This window comes from Spermophilus citellus, assembly GCF_964194105.1.
Source record: "Spermophilus citellus genome assembly, chromosome: 4".
NCBI classification, from domain to species: domain Eukaryota; kingdom Metazoa; phylum Chordata; class Mammalia; order Rodentia; family Sciuridae; genus Spermophilus; species Spermophilus citellus.
In genome coordinates, this window is record NC_138185.1 from 199,955,436 (window position 1) to 199,973,025 (window position 17,590).

The window sequence follows — 17,590 nt, forward strand, 5'->3', positions numbered from 1 at the left end:
ACACTACCCAGGAGGTAGCAGAGATTTGACGGTTGAGCTTTTCTCTTTATGTTCATGGTTCTGGGGGGTTTAATGATCAGTGCATTTATTTCCATAGTTAAACATTAAAGCAATAAATGATTTCTGGCTTTGCAGCAGGAAGGACATGTTTTACTGTTGTCTGCTATGCTCTGACGCTACCATCTCTAATACTTTCTTGGAGGCCCAGAGACTGCATTGAATGGATTTGCCCAAAATACATCCTTGCTTTGGAACTGTCCTATTAGGAATGTTTTTGAATAGATGAACCAAATGAAATTTGAGTTTTAGACTTCAGCAAAATGCTTAGCCAAGAGTAGTTGTCACTTGGCTGTGCTAGGCCAGGGAGACCAAATATGGCTCAGCCTCTTTGAGGGAAAAATTTTATACACAGAAACTGAAATGATCACTTGGAAAAGCCCCCACAAGACTAAGGAGGTAAGTACAGGAAAGGACCATTCTTTTAATTTTTTTCTTTCCTCTTAACTTACAGCACTGTCATTTCAAAGTTTTCATAAAAAAGTTGAAATAGCAGAAATGATTTTGTTGGCAAGAATAAGATATGAAAAAGCAGCAGAGATTATTTCTGTGCAATGTTCCTTGTGCTGTTTCTGTTACAAGAACACTTATTTATTTATATAAACATTCATGGAATCAAAGATTCAGATCCAGAATGTGGGTGTTTTATCTCCAATGATGGTGGCCATGCGCAGGCTTACTGAGGCACAGCACTAATTGAGAGTTTAAATGTTTATTTAAAACAGAAATGCCAAACCACTCCACCCTCAACCTTTCCAGCATCTGGCTAACAATAAGCTAGTTCTTCTGCAACAGTGTCAGCATAGAGGAGTAACTCAGGTTATACTGTAACTCAAAAGCAATACCTAGCACCGCATAAAGAAGAAAAGCAGGACAAAGCGGGGGGGGGGGGGGATCAGCTACAGGAAACCATTCAAAGGCACTTCTGCTGTCTTGACTTTCACTCTCTCCAACACATGGCTGCCACTTCTGAACTGGTTTCTGTTTGCATAGCTGTTTGGTGGGAAAAATCATGTTGTCCCGGGCACAATTTGGGAAAGTGCAATTGTCTCTAAGGCACAGAACTCAGGTTCTCAGGCAGATTACTAGCAAACCTAGACTTCCCTAGGAAATATGCTAGAGAAACTGACCAATGCGTTCCACGGCTAGGGAATGACTCTCCTCTAGAAACAAAGCAAGGGCTTTGAGCCCCCTTCAACACTTACCATCACCCCACAGTCTCAGCAACGTACCCATATCCCTTAGCTCCAGAGCAGAAGCCAGCTCCATGATGAACACCAAAACTAGCCCTGCTGCTCAGGCCTGCTGAAATGGTGAGCATCAGGATGCAGGAACGTTGAGAGGCCAGTCAGTCCTTGAGGAACCAATGCTGCATTTATGATGAACTGAAACCAACTGTCAGGGTTTATAGCAAACCCTCAGACCTTGTAACCTTAATTCAGGGTTGGCCTTCCCCTTATTTTAGGAAAAGGCTTCAGTGACTACATTAGTACTAATGTACTATTCTTCTCAGAATTGAGAAAACAATGGGACATCAAACCAAAGAGGATCCCATTGGACAGAGTTGCCCATTCCCAGAGATGAGACTTTCTCTGAGCGCCAGCCTTTATACCACCAATTTTAGGGAAACGGCAGATTTTCCCTTACACAGGCCCTCCTGCAATATTTAACAGATCTGTTTGGTTTCTGAAAACAAAACTATTTGTGACTTGTAGGGAGAAAGGATGTAAGACCATCAAATCAGCTCCTGTGACCCTAACTACCACAGGAACACTTTATAAGGCTTGGTGGAAACCCAAAGCCTACATCCTCATGGGCACCATCTAACACTTGCCTAGAACTATCTATATGTTATTGTTTTCTTCCAGGACACTATTTCTCTTGCTCCTGTCTACAAAGGCACATCACAAGTGAGCTCACCGCCAAACTCCTTTCTTTTGGCAGGTTCAATCTGTTTTGTTAGGCTTCTGGGACCTCCAGGGTTTGGTGCTGGCTTTGGGCCACTCAAGTAAGAAAGATGATTCAGATTCACTGGTTATGACATGGCTTCAAAAACACCAAAAAGGGGAAAAATACTGACTAAACATACAGGAAGGGATTAGGCCTCGAAGAGCCACAAAGGCAGAGGCACAAAAGCTTCCCAGGTGTAGAAGACTCAGTGTCACCCTGATGCCTCTCAGACACCAGGCAGTGGCACTGATGGAGGCACTCCTTGTGATTTTCCTAAGGCTCTTCTCACTGCCCCCACTGAACCCTCTGAGATACCTCTTCTCTCAGAGGCATCTTTCAGAGCTGGGAAATCCCACCCTGCACTGGCCACAGCCTGAAACTCCAGCAGTGTGATGAGGTGGGACCTGCCCTTTGTCTACTCCTCACGGAAGACATTTCAATCAACCCTCAGAGGAAAAGCATTCTAAGCCCACTTTTCCTCCTAAAGCATTTAGCTGCACGAAGTAATTGAACTTTCTGAAAACAAACCCTAGATTGACTCCACCAGACATTTTCCTGGATTCTGGGCTCCTGAGAGGGCTCAGAATACTTTGCCACTCTCCAGAGGAACCTGGGTGGGCCACACATGGTCCCAGCTTGCCCCCATTTCACACTTTTCCCTCCCCCACCCAGAGGTGCAATGCCTGGTGCTGAATTCCCATGGCAGCTTCCGATCAACGATGACAATGACAAATGGGATATGAGCTGCTACCAGCGCGATTAAAGTGAGCACCGTGTCTCCTCTTCAAAGGGGGGATCAACAGATGAGGTATGCTGCTGCTATGGCAGTCACTGGTGACAAAGCTAGGGCCATAGGGCCCTTCCATTCTCCAAAACAATAAAATCACTCCTAGATCCTATCTAAAAGGCAATGCCACTCTCCAAATGTACTAGGAAAGTGCTTCAGAGCCTCCGCCTTGCGTTCCTTGTCTGCAAGTGAACAAAGCCAGGAAAGCTGCTCTCTGCGTTCGGTAGGTGTGCTGTGAAGTATTCTGGATCCCAGTTTCCTGGGGGCAATATAGGCTCAGGAGACTAGAGGCTGGGTCGACAGGAGTCTGTTCCCAGAAGGCACCAGGAATCTGAATCTAAGTCAGGCTTCGGATCCATTTCCATCTCTTCCTTTGTTGTCTGAGTTCCTCTGGAATGCATCCCCACCTGTCCAGAGAAACCAGTTCCATATTAGCAACAGTGCCATCAGGTCCCAGCAATTCAGGACTGTTTTCAATGTTAGTCTCCAAAGGTAGGGTTCCAATTGCTGTGGTTTGCCTAGGACTACAGGGTTTCCTGGGACACAGAACTCAGTTTTAAAACTGAAACAGTCCTGGACAAAATGATCTTCCTGCCTACTAGAGCTGTCAATCTTACCTCAAGTGTATATATTACTTTCTAAAATACTTTCAGAGGCATTCTTTCATTTAATCCAAAAACAAAAAACAAAATAAAGAAAACCCTTGATATGGGGTGGGTTGCGGGAAGCCATCCATGAGTAACATGAAGGTCTTCTCTCAGTATGGTAGCCAGGGAGACTTAGGTTTGGCTTTTCGAACTTCCATGGCTCTCCCCTGGCAATAGATTGCCCAAAGCACTTGACCTTTATCTCCACTCTGCTAGGAAGATATTTCATAGTAGCCCCGTGCGGGGGATGCAGGCAAGAGCTGGCCATATTATTTTCTTCTTTAGGCGAGGAACCAGGGCTCAGAGAAACAAAGTAATGAGTCCAAACACATTTAGTTAATAAATAACAAAGCCAAGGGCTGAATCTATTTCTCCACTCCTAGAGAGTACAGTCTATATGCAGCAATACCAGGGCCCTTTAAAGACGGTACAAACACCATCATTTGTGAAGCGCTTTTCCCAAACCATTTAACCTGAATCTAACCAAACCTTAAATCCAACTTCTAGTTTTCAGAAAAGACACAGTGAAAGAAGAACAAATTAAATAATACCCCAGGGGAACAAGACAGATCTAAAACGTGGAACACTTAAACATCTGGCCCAATTTATTTAAAAAAATCAACATCATGAAACTATTTAAAGTAGTGATAGTGGTGTAGGCAATTGTTCTAGGTTAAACAAGGCCAATCAAATACAATGTGGTCTTCCTGATTCAATTCTAGTCTGATAAAGGACATTTTTGTGGAAAAACTAGGAAAATTTCACAGTGGGGTACTACATGAAATTGAGAATATTTATTTAGTGTCAATTTGTTAGGTGTGATAATAAAAATACTGTTGTCTAGGACAACAAATATATTTTAGGAAATGTGAGGCTTAACATCTTTCATAATAAAAGTAAAAGAAAAAAGCAAATAGGAACAACAAACAGGAAAAAAAACCACACACACACACACACACACACACACACACACACACACAATGGAAGTTAGGTGATGAAACTGATTCAATCCAGGTGCCTGAACAAGGTCCAATACTTCTGAGATTCATTACAAAATTTACACCATGAAAGGTACAGACTTGCAAAAGAATTAATGTATCCAGTGCTTGGTGTTTTGTTTCTGCGATTAAAAAAAAAAAAAAAAAAGACTCAGAAACTGAATGATTCTTTCAATGCTCTCACCTGCTGCCCTCCTTCTAATTTTTTGTTCAGCTTCTGCAGTTGTGTAAAAATCTGGAGGTTTTCTTCCTGGAGCTTCTGTTGTTCAGTCAGACACTTTAACACCAAACCCTGCAATCTCTCCACCTCCATCTGCAGAGTGCTGCACACACAGGCAGGAGTCAACGGTGTTCCCTTCCCAGCACATGGTACTGCAGGATTCAGCCGTGATGGCTGGGGACAAGAAAGAGAGATTGCAGGACAGTCTGCTCAGGTGCTATAGTTCCCCAATCCAAACAGATTTTACTTTTAAACTACAATGATAAAACATATACACACAAGAATAGGTCTAAGAGAAAAAGAAAAGTACTGGGATTACATAGTGCCCGGAACTGACAGAACAAGGGAACTCTCAGCACCTTCATCTCTACTAGGCTAAGGTAAAAGAACAGTGACCTATTTTGAAGGATTCTGTAAACAATTTTAAAGTGCATGATTTAGTTTGGAACAAGTCCTTCTTCTGATCACAGTGGAGGACAGTGTGATCTAAAGGGTCAACGTTTATGAAATGTAGTGGATCACTCTGAAAAATCTGAGAGGTGTGACTGCCAGCACTTTAAGAAGGCTAATTCACCATCGAGTTTCAAAGGTTTTATTACTTCTTCTGGGAAGGTTTTCAATTATCCTAGTCTGAATTTTCTTCCTTTTTCTATTGTACTTTCCTAACAGCCAGGGTCAACAAATGACAGCCCATGTGCCGATTCTGGCCTACTGCCTGTTTTATAAATAAAGTTTTATTGAAAGACAAGCATGCTCATTCATTATGTTATGGGTCAAGCATCCCTAATCTGAAAATTCCAAATGCTCCCAAATATAAAACTTTTGGGCATTACTGACATGATGCCTATGAAAAATTCCTCATCTGACTTCATGTGATGGATAGTGATCAAAGAGCAGGCACAATAAAATAGTGTATAAAATGTCTATGAAATATAAATTTTGTGTTTAGACTTGGGTCCCAGTTCCAAGATCTCATTATGTACATGCAAATATTCAAAAATCTGATAAAATTTGAAATCCAAAACACTTCTGGAACTCAAGCATTTTGGATAAAAGATACCCATCCTGTATTTGGGGTTGCTTTTGTGCTGTGATGTCAGAATTGAATAGTTATAAGAGATTGAATGGCCTGCAGAGTCTAAAATACTTACTACCTGGCCTTCTATAGAAAAGTTTGCTGCCTTCCCATCCAGAAGTTTTTTCCCCATATCCTTTAAAAAAATTATTTTAAACATTTGTTCTTTTTAGATATACATGACAACAGAGAATATTCTGACATATTATACATACATGGAATATAACTTCCCATTCTTGTGGTTGTACTTGATGGGGCGTTATACTGGTCATGCATTTATATATGAGGATAGAAAAGTTATGTCTGACTCATTCTACTGTTTTTTTGGTTTGCAGTTTTATTGAAGTATTTACCACAATTTCATTTCTGCTGAGACTGGGTGCACCTGTTACTCCTGCCCTGTGCTTCAAGCATTACTTCTTATAGTTACAGCTTCCAACCCATCCTAGCAGTATCATAAAAAACCGAATCAGAATTCCAGAATTTCAATTTTGGTACTTTTGAGGCAGAGAGAAAAGAGAACGCTCAGTGTAAAAAGATGTTAATCTTCCAGAAATGCAACAGGTAAAATACTGATCCAAGGCAGCTCAGTTTAGCCTTGGGTGGAAAGTTATAGGACTAGTAGACAGAATAGTACAGAGTGGATGCAGGGCAGCCAGAAGACCAGGGAAGCCAGGGGACACAGTGAGTCCAGAAGGACCAGGCAAAGCTTGCAGTTACTCTACTCAGTTGGCAATTCAAGGTAAAAAGCTGTTACCCAGGGTCCCACTGGGGACTTGTGCTCTGGAGGAACTGTGGAGGGCACTTTGAGTCCTTGCAGCTCTTCATAGGGCAGGGTATCTTTTTCAGATTCTGAAAATGCTGCACTCAGGGGAGATGGGCTATCAGGCATGGGGATGAATTCTGCATTTTCCAGCTCCTATGTACATGAAAAAGAATCTCATCAATTGTTTGCAGAAATTTTATTTCTCTCAAATTCCCTTCTTACTTTTGCTCTAGCTTTCATTCTGTTGTAACATCAGCACCCTCTAGTGGGGCAGATTAGCTGTGGTTAACAACATAGCTCACCTTTACTGGGAACAAAACCGCCAAACCTTTCAGTGGTAGAGTAACAATGATGCAAATTCAGACTCAAGTTCAAGAACAGAGTCTGGAGTATCTAGTGCATTTCCAACACACTTAATTCTGACAGGCTATTCAATGAGTGGGGAGGCTTGAAGGTGATGACAGTAAGGTTAACTGCTAGACTGCTAAAGACTATGGCTGAGGCTGTGCTTATATTCTTCAAATAACTATCAAGTTTAGTCTTGTTGGTTAAGGAACTTTAAATCTGTAGTTCTTTTTTTTTTTTTTTTGAGAAAAAATTTTAAACTTCACAAACTTTATGTTTACGTATACAATACAAATGGGCAAAGGATGCTAATAAAAACCACCAGCAATTCACCAGATAACCACTGTCAAAATGATCACTATACAGTCTTGTTCATATTCTTTTGGGTTACATATTTAACTTTCTACAAAAATAAAAATATTTCAATATCATTTTTACTATCTGAACCTCAACTTTGATAAATTGTATTTCTATTGTAAGGCATTCCAATTGCCCCAATATTCCTCTTTTAAAAAGAGAACAAAAATCTATGAACTTCTTAGTATTTGCACACATGCACTACAAAAACTGCCTTCTAAGTAGAATATATATTAATGTACAGTCTATTTAAGTAATACAAATATGAGGATGTTTTCTATCACTTTTATTAGAAAGAAAAAAGGAATTAACATTTTGGTGATTTCTTTCCCGGTAGAAATCAGAAACCTAGATTCTTGCCACAAAACAGTTTAACAGGACAAGGTAAACCAAGAGATCCTGAGATCTCTTTTCCAGTCCTTGCAAAGGGATGGATATATATATTATATATATATATTTTATCTGAGATATATCTTCCAAAGGAATTACCTTACGAAGCCAACCAGGACAGGAGCTGCTAGCCCCACAACTATTCCCCATGGCCTCTGTGGGACTGATTAAACCTTCCATTCCTCGGTCTGCTTCCATTGTTCCTCGGAAGCCTCCACTTGGGTCAGGAGTTTCAGATTCCTGCTGACTGTCCTCCTCTTCGCCACCACCACCAGGGCCGCCGCCACCAGCTCCTGGGCTAGAGTTCTGAACCACTGACAGATAAATGCCACAGAAGTATAGAGCTTTGCTATGAAGTAATAAAGATTTAGCTTCTAATGGTCCCACTTACCCCTGGAAAGGTTCCTAAGAGTTGCATGAAGTAGAATGGCTATAGTGCAAGTCAGATATTTGAGACTAAATTGTTAAGTTTTTATACAAGGTATCTTTATGTCAGGATCTTCATAACTGAAGTTCATTTCTATTTTCTGAATTTGCTTATCCTATATTCACAGCAGATTATCAATATTATAATGCATTACCGAACAATCCCTTCAAACACAGTTCACTAGATGGAGATACTATGCATCTTTATATGCACCTCATATAAAAAGTTTAAGTGCTTGCTTCAGCACTACTATTCTAAAATGGGAATGATACAGAGATTAGCATGGCCTTGCACAAGGATGACATGCAAATTTGTGAAATGTTCCATATTATATAAAAAATAAAAGTAAAAAGAAGTTCACAAAAACATTTGAGTCAAACATCTCTTAAAGTTGCTAAATAAACTCACCACTGGCAACTCCTTGTCTGGGGAAACACTCAAATGGTGAATTCTTCAACATTCATCTCAGTGTTAAATTCTTTGATGATTATTTGTATGTTTTTATTTTATTTTTTAAAATATTTATTTTTTAGTTTTCAGCGGACGCAACATCTTTGTTTGTATGTGGTGCTAAGCATTGAACCCGGGCCGCACACATGCCAGGCGAGCGCGCTACCGCTTAAGCTACATCCCCAGCCCCAATTATTTGTATGTTTAAAAAAAATTTTTTTTTTTCTACTAGGGATTGAACTCAGGGACACTTTACCACTAAGCCACATCCTGAGCCCTCTCTATTTTTAAATTTTGAGATGGGGCCTTGCTAAGTTGCTGAGGCTAGCCTCAAACTTGTAATTCTCCTGCCTCAGCCTCCTCAGTTGCTGGGATTACAGGCATGTGTGACTATTTGTATGTATTTTAAAAATATGGCTGGTTCAAGCTACTATAATTAAGACTAGCTGATGTGCACTCAGGAAATGCAAATGAATTTTGATGTGGGCCAAAGAAAAATATAAGAAAATAAATTTGCCCAAAGCTAAAAAAATATTTCTTGAAGCGAGGTACAGTAGCACCAAGAGACTCAGGAAGTTAAGATAAGAGGATTCCGGGGCTGGGATTGTGGCTCAGCAGTAGAGCACTCACTTAGCACAGGCGGGACTCGGTTCGATTCTCAGTACCACATAAAAATAAAGGCATTGTGTTGTGTTCATCTACAAAAAAAAAAAAAAAAAAAAAAAAAAAAAAGATTTTCTCTCTCTCTCTCCTTAAAAAAAAAAAAAAAAAAGATAAGAGGATTCCAAGTTTGAGGTCAGTCTCAGCAATTTAGCAAGACTGTCTCAAAATAAAAAACAAAAAGGAGTAGGGACGTAGTTCAGTGGTAAAACACCTTTGGGTTCAATCTCGGTACAAAAAATAAAAATAACTGTTCATAATATATTCTAAGGTTAAATGTAAAGGATCGCTTATCATCATCCCATGTTATGCTGGCTTGAGGACTGACTACTATGCTACACTAGGATCCTACTCCAGCAGCTTTAGATATGTAGATTCCAACATAAGCTCTTGAAGCTTGTTTTTTTTTTACTCTAAGTGGCTTTTAAGAATTATGTTACATGTGAGATAAACAGAAGACCATTTTAATATATATACAATTTTTCATGCTAACAATGAAATAAATACATGATACTATCACTAAAAGTAGACTTGTGCTATCCAATAGAGTAGCCTTTAATTGTATGCAGCTGCTGTGTGCAGTGGCACATGCCTGTAATCCTAGTGGCTTGGAAGGCTGAGGCAAGAGGACAGCAAGTTCAAAGCTAGCCTCAGCAACTAAGCAAGACCCTGTCTCCAAATAATATATAAAAAGGGCTGGGAGCCAGGAGCTGTGGTGCACACATGTAATTCCAGCGGCTCAGGAGGCTGAGGCAGGAGGACTGCAGTTCAATGCCAGCATCAACAAAAGTGAGGCACTGCGCAGCTCAGTGAGACCCTGTTTCTAAATAAAATACAAAATAGGGATGAGGATATGACTTAGTGGCCAAGTGCTCCTGAGTTCAATTCCCCAGTACGTGCCCACCCTCCCAAAAAAGGACTGGGGATGTGGCTCAGTGGTGAAGTGCCCCTGGGTTCAATTCCTGGCTAAGAAAAAAAATGTATGTAGTCATTTAAATTTAAATAAAATTACGATGTGATTCTGCAATCTGTATACGGGGTAAAAATGGGAGTTCATAATCCGCTTGAATCAAATGTATGAAATATGATATGTCAAGAGCTTTGTAATGTTTTGAACAACTAATAATAAAAAATTAAAAATAAATAAATAAATTTAAATAAAATTAAAAATTCAGTTCCTCAGTCACATTAGCCACTTTTTGAGCACTCTATAACCACATGAGGCTAGGGACTACTCTTCTGGATAGCACAGATATGGAACATTCCCACTGTCATTGAAAGCTCTGACACTCATTTTATCTGTCTAGAGAATTCCCTCCTTCTCTGGCCTCCTACCCAGATGAAATCATTCTTGATTAATTTTATTTTTTTAAATACTTTATTTTTTAGTTTTCGGTGGACACAACATCTTTATTTTTTATTTTTTATGTGGTGCTGAGAATCAAACCCAGAGCCCCACGCATGCCAGGCGAGTGAGCTACCGCTTGAGCCACATCCCCAGCCCTTGATTAATTTTATATATGTCATTTCTTCTTAAAAAGATTTTATCAATATATGTGTAATGTATCTTTAAGCAATATATTATTTATTTATTCATTTTTTAAAAAAGAGTCTCTCAAGAGCTGGAGGGATATTTTTTTAAAAATATTTATTCTTAAGTTCTATGTGGACACAACATCTTTATTTAACATTTACGTGGTGCTGAGGATCAAACCCCGTGTCTCGTGCATGCTAGGTGAGCACTCTACCACTGAGCCACAACCCCAGCCCCAAGCAATATATTATTTATTTGGTTTGTTTAAAAATTTCATAAAAAGGTGCCAGGTGTGATGGCACACTTCTGTAATCTCAGCAACTTGGGAGGCTAAAGCAGGAGGATCACAAGCTCAAAGCCAGCCTGGGCAAAATAAAAAATAAAAAGGATGGGGATGCCAGCTCAGTGGTAAAGTGCCCCTGAGTTCAATCCCTAGTATGGCAAATATAAATTAAAAAAAAAAATACACTTTATAAAAAGGTACATAGTCTGCTGAAACTTGCTTTTTACACTTTAAACTATAGACTATTTGGAGGTGCTGTTCATTTTCACTCTTGTACAAATGGAACAAGAAACAAGAAACACTCTTCCTTGCAATGGAAGGGTATGACATATTTAATCAATAAATATTCACACAGCATCTTCCATTTGCTAGACGCTCTTCTAGGTAATATGGATAAATTTAATGAATTAAAAAAAAATACACAAATTTTTGCCCTTGCTTGAAAAAGAGAACTGTACTTAGCAAAATGATATTTAATCATTTGTGACAGGCATTAACATGCACAATCAGAAATCATGAGCAATGGATTACTTAAGGAAACCAATAAAAAGTATAAAGAGGTAATGTATATGTAAGTTAAAGTTCAAAAAGTCTAGATGAGATTTTAAACTGTTTCTTTTGGGAGAATTAATCTGCTTTTATCTGTTGGATTCCATGAAAAAACTGGTCCTGAGATACCAAATCTACAGGAACTTCTAGCAGGTGAAAGACCAAGGAGGAATAGTCAATTTCATGGATAGTCCCAAGTAACAGAGAAACATGGAGAAAGCAGTTAAAGTAAAATTATCAGAAAACTCAGGCTCATTTTTCTTTCTTTCTTTTTCTTTTTGGTAACCGGGGTGGAACTCAAGGGCATTCAACCACTGAACCACATCGCTAGCCTTATTTTGTATTTTATGTAGAGACAGGATCTCACTGAGCTCTTAGCACCTTGCTTTTGCTGAAGCTGGTTTTGAACTTGCAATCCACTTGGCTCAGCCTCCCGAGCTGCTGGGATTATAGGTGTGTGCCACTGCACCTGGCTTGGTTCGTTTTCCTAACTATGTTGAAAGTTTAGTTGACTTTCATTTCTGGTAGCCTGTTTTGTTTTTTTCTTTTGGTGGGGGGTGCGGTGGTGGTGGTGGTACCAGGGATTAAACCCAGGGGCACTCAAACACTGAGCCACATCACCAGACTTATTTTGTATTTTATTTAGAGATGGAGTCTCACGAAGTTGCTTAGTGCCTCATTTTTGCTGAGGCTGGCTTTGAACTCTTGGTTCTCCTGTCTCAGCCTCTTGAGCCACTGGGATTACAGGTGTGTGCCACCATGTGTGGCTACGACAGCCTGTTTTGAAGGACGGTTTCTATAGAATGGAATACCCCAGAGAATACAATGGCGCAAAGGACAGAGAGAACACATGGCCCCTAGGAGAGTAAGGAAAGGATCAGCACAAGTTACAGTATGAGAAAGCCACTAATTACTTCCATATGTGTTGAAGGCAAAAAATGTACTCTACCAGGCCACAATGTAAGTCATGACTTATTGTGAAACTCACCAACATAGTATCTTTCCTCTTAATCGCTATATATACCTCATTTTCCAAAGAAATTTTCTGTTTTCCCTTTAGTTTTGGAGAGTACATGAACTCTAATCCAACGACCCACTCTTCAGAAAACCAGTGGTACCTGAGATACTGCTACTTACCAGTTCCGATGGAGAGGCCACTGCTATTAGAACGGATGGTCTTAGAATTCAAGACTTTCTCTGAGGAAACATATTCAGTCAGTAAGCATTGTATACAGACACAGGCAGGAAAAGTGAGGAGAAATCAGGAGGGAGGTAATAACTGCTATCTCAGACTCCAGATAACTTCATAATGATTAGGGCATGTTGTCCATTATAAGACTTAGAGAAGTAGCCTCTTTACTACAGGAATATTTTTTTTCCAAGAATATGACCAATAGTACTGTAGGTGTAGATCAAGCCTGACCAAGCCATCCCAATCCCTCACATATGAAACCCTTACCAACTATGAGAATGGTGTGCCAACCATGGCAGGATAGATCTGGGACATGATGCAGAGATCCGAAAATAGGCCGAGGCCATGAGGTACAGATATCAGAACCATGTGGTCTCTCTGTGGGGGTCATTGCCAGGCGACCATTACCACCATTTCCCCAAGCAAAAATGTGATTATCTAGAAAAAAAAGAAATTAAACAGAATATCATTTATTGGAACACTGGCCTCCCAACTTTTTGAGTTCCCCATCTTTTTAGAGATAGAAAACTGTCCCAAATGAGGGTAATTTGTTTATTCCCCTACAGAAGCCTAAATTCCTCCTGATCCCACCCAGGTAAAAAATAAACAATAAACAACAACAACAACAAAAAACCCCCAGCTCCTATGTATTGCCATTCATACACTGCTTTACTCACTCAACAACTTTTTACTGGTCATTCAAACATTTATTAGACATCTACTTCATGACAGGCACTGCCTGAGGTGAATGAGCAGTGAACAAAATTAAGTCCCTGCTCCTCTGGAACCAACACTGGAGCGGGAGAGACTGATAATATACGAAGAAATATCTAATGCTTCAGGGAGTAATGTGTGTTATGAAGGAAGATAAGTGGAGATGAAAAATAAGCAGAAAAAAAATAATCACAGGAAGGGGTTTATTATAGAAAGGGTGGTCAGAGAAGTACTTTTGGATGCTTAAGTAGAAATGTGGTTGAAATGAGGGAGAGAGTTTCTAGGCAGATGGAACAGCAAGCGCAAGATAAAATAAGTGCAAAAGGATGAGGAGGAGCTTGTGGCTGGAGCAAAGTAACAAACGACAGAGTGGTCAAAGGAGAGATGAGGAGATGTCTACAGTCCTGGTTATACAGGACTGTAGAGGCTACTATGATGACTCCGGTTTTTCCTGACTGATGTAGGAAGCCCTTAGAGGTTCTGAACAGGAGGTATTTAAAAGGATCCCTGAGGCTACAATGAGGAAAAGAAACTGCAAAGAAGTCAGGGTGGAAGCGGGGAGACCAGCTATAGTAAGTGATGATGATAAGTTGTTAGGTATGTTTTGAAGATAATCAATAGGAGTTGCTGATGAATGGGATGAAGGGTATAGGATGGAGCTGCCACTTATAGACGGGAAGGCTGCAGAGTAACATGTTTTGGGCATAAAATAAGAATACATTGTTTGTCTATGATGCCAAATCCAGGATCCTGATTCTTATCCAAATCAGGCCTTTTTGCTTTTAATTCGAAGGAGGGTTCTACTAATGATTATGCTAAGATAATAGGCATTAGGAATCACCTAGGATAACTGGGCTATCTTTTGTAACACTTAGATTGAGGGGCTGTTGAATAATATAAAGTTTCAGGAATGAACTCACTCTGGAGAGAGGACTGAGCACTGGAAGAAGTTGGATGCCTCTAGTTGGACGCCTCTATCATAGTATTGAAAGATCTGCCTATATTCTTTCCAGTTACCTAGTTACTGATAATTGGTACCAGTGTGGTGCTTGGCAAGCTATAGACAGAAATTCTTGATAATTCTGAAAACATTTTACACAAAAAATTAATTAAAAATTTAAAAGGAAGGAACTTAGAAATCAACTCATTATTATCTAGAAATCTGACCCTTAAAAAAATCACTATATTTAACATACAAAAAGTCAATGACTCTCAAGATATATAATAATTGGCCATTGATTTCCTATAAATAAAAAAGTAAATCATAATCGAGCTATATAAAAACTAGTTCCAATAAAAACATATCCATCTGTTCAGAAAGCTGGAAATGACAACTCACCATCAGTGGCAGCAATGGTGAACTCATCACCACAGGAGACCCTGATCACTTGCTTCCCACCAAGGGGTCCCCCCAACAGGTTGATTCCCAGACGCTTCTTGTAATTCCCAACGCCCAGCTGACCACACTTATTACAGCCAAAGGTCAATAACCGGCCTCGCTCTGAAAGAGAAGCCAAAATAAATAACCAGGCACAAATGGGTTACTGAAGGAAGACATAATGAGTCCCTGCATTAGTGTCTGGTTGTTAGCTAGCCACATGATCCTGGATCTATGGAGGCTACACAATCTAAGCACTGCAATCTGTTAGATCCATTAATCGACTCAATATTTTATTCTGTCTCCAATATTGTATTTTTAATATGGAAAATGGGTACTACCTAACTTCTAATACATAAAGGGTACTAATTAGAGACAATATGTCAGGCATCAGAGGTGTGGTATTCTCAGAGAAATATATTTATCATGCATTTATAATGATTAACAGTAAAAAATGTGTGCTTGAATGCCTGATTGTTAAGGACAATACTAGATGGGGAAAATCAGGAAGATGAAAATGTCATTAAGAAAAGCTAACATGTTGGCTTGGGAGTCTGAGGCAGGAATACTGTGAGTTTAAAGCCAGCCCCAGCAACTCAGTAGGGCCCTAAGCAACTCAGTGAGACTCTGTCTCTAAATAAAATATAAAAAGGGCTGTGGATGTAGCTCAGTGGTTGAACGTCCCTGACTTAATTCTCAGTACCAAAAAAAAAAAAAAAAAAAAAAAAGCAAAGCAAAGCTAACACTTGAGCTCCTAAGGGACACAATATAGTTGAAAATCAACTCACCATCAATAGCAGCTGTATGGGTCTTGCCTGGGGCAATGGTACGAATCTTATAAAAGGACAGCTGCTTGGCCAATGTAAAGGAGGTAGTGTAGGGAACCTCATGGTATGCCTGAAACAAGTAAAAGAGAAAGCAAAGATTTGTGAGAGAAAAAATGGAGAAATAATCAGGCTGAGAATGGATGAGGACCAAATGAATGGTTGCCAAGAAAAGAGTGTAGGTAGCTTTCCATTTTAACACAATACAAAAAGAAACAAGCTCAAAATGCAAACACAGAATTTAGCATATGAAGCAAGGCTTTCTGAAAATAAATTTTTACATTCTAAATTAAGATATACCACACGAAAACTCTCCATCCCAGAAGTATTTATGTAAGGATACAATTATTGACATCTGCCTTGGTTTCACAATGCATACCTCAAAAGTGCAGGGAATTCAAATCCTGAAGATTCTCTCCAGCCTATGAAACATCATGTGATCTAACTTCATCTAGGGGGTCAAAAGTGTTTAACTTCTTAAAAACCCATGTTGCCTTTGAATTAGTATAAAAATATCCTCCCCTATAAGTTTAAAATTTCACAACAAATCCAATATTCCAACCCAACACAAAATCAAACAGTATAGTTCTGAATATGCCTTTCAAACTACACACTCCCCAGTCTCGCCCAGAGTTTATACTTACCTGAAAATTGCTACTTCACAGACTGATTAAAATTTAACTTTTGTGTTTTTCTTTTTAATAGGTTAGCAATTTGGGGCATAATATTTAGGTAATTAGATCAAGGTCAAATTGTAAACTTTGCCTTTTATCAGGTGGTTGAGTTCTAGGGCTGTGTTAGTCTACCTTCTATCATTAACTTTTATGTTTTTCATTGAGTCAGAAAAATTCTTGTTACTTTGGTTCTTTAGAAATGACAAAAACTGGGGCTGGGGAGATAGCTCGGCTGGTAGAGCGCTTGCCTTATATGCACAAAGCCCTGGGTTTGATCCCCAGCACCATCACCAAAAGAAAGAAAAGAAAAAAGAAATGACAAAAACTCATCATACTTACACAAAGAGGAACCTATGATTTAGTATCAGTGAATTTCATGACATCCTTGAAGGGGGAGAATGGCAATTATACTTAATAAGTCTGTACAGGATCAGTGATTTGAGAACAATAAATCTAAAAAACTCTCCAGGGGGTAATGAATGGAAATGTTACTTTCTTTCATGTTAATTTTCTTGTTCCTCTTTTAATAACAAGGTAGAATCTGAATTTTTTCATTTTGTTCTTTATAATCAATTTATTTACTGAGGCGTGATATACTGCAAAATACCACACAGCATGATATATATTTTTTTGTGTGTACCCATTTGTAAAACCACCACCAGATCAAGACAGAAATCATTCCCATCACCCCAGGATCCCTCTCACCTCTTCTGACAATAACCAGACCCCTTCACTCAGAGATAACCACTATTTTGATTTCTGCCATCCGAAGTTAATTCTGCCTGTTCTTGAAGTTCACCTAATTGGAATCATATAGTATGTATTTTTTTGTGTGGCTGGTTTCTTTTGCTAAAAATAATATATGTGAGATCATCACCTTATTTAAAATATATTAGTTGTAGATGGACAGTCAATACCTTCATTTTATTCATTTATTTTTTTATGTGGTACTAAGGATCGAACCCAGTGCCTCACACATTCTAGACAAGTGTTCTACCACTGAGCTAAAACCTCAACCCAGCTTCATTCTTAAATCAAATTCCATAGTCACTGACCAATAATCCCAAAGAAATTTCAACCAGGAGAAGTTCTAATGGTATGGTTGGGACTTGGAGGGGGCACTCACTTCATGGTTGATGATTCCGGACATGCATTGATTCAGACCCAATTTATTGAATTCATTAAGTCCACAAGCCAGCACTTTGCCTGACTGGGTCAGCAGGAAGGTCCCATCACAGCCACACTGAACTGCAACAATGATCAAGGCCTTAGGAACATCTACCTGTAAGGGAAAAGTAAGTTGGAAGAAAATG

At 39.4% G+C, this 17,590-nt stretch overlaps 1 protein-coding gene across 1 annotated transcript in view; it reads right to left on the minus strand.

The window, feature by feature from the left end:
• Positions 1–753: 753 nt before the first annotated feature.
• NEK9 (NIMA related kinase 9) overlaps positions 754–17,590 on the minus strand; it is a 40,225-nt gene continuing 23,388 nt past the window's right edge. The window contains exons 14-22 of the mRNA XM_081292597.1: positions 17,404–17,559; positions 15,568–15,676; positions 14,741–14,902; positions 12,955–13,125; positions 12,633–12,692; positions 7,692–7,906; positions 6,492–6,653; positions 4,624–4,833; positions 754–3,201 (exon numbers count right to left, since the gene is read on the minus strand). Of these exons, the coding sequence (XP_081148723.1) occupies positions 3,079–3,201; positions 4,624–4,833; positions 6,492–6,653; positions 7,692–7,906; positions 12,633–12,692; positions 12,955–13,125; positions 14,741–14,902; positions 15,568–15,676; positions 17,404–17,559 (1,368 nt within the window). The 3' untranslated portion in view covers positions 754–3,078. The remainder of the gene's footprint in view (positions 3,202–4,623; positions 4,834–6,491; positions 6,654–7,691; positions 7,907–12,632; positions 12,693–12,954; positions 13,126–14,740; positions 14,903–15,567; positions 15,677–17,403; positions 17,560–17,590) is intronic.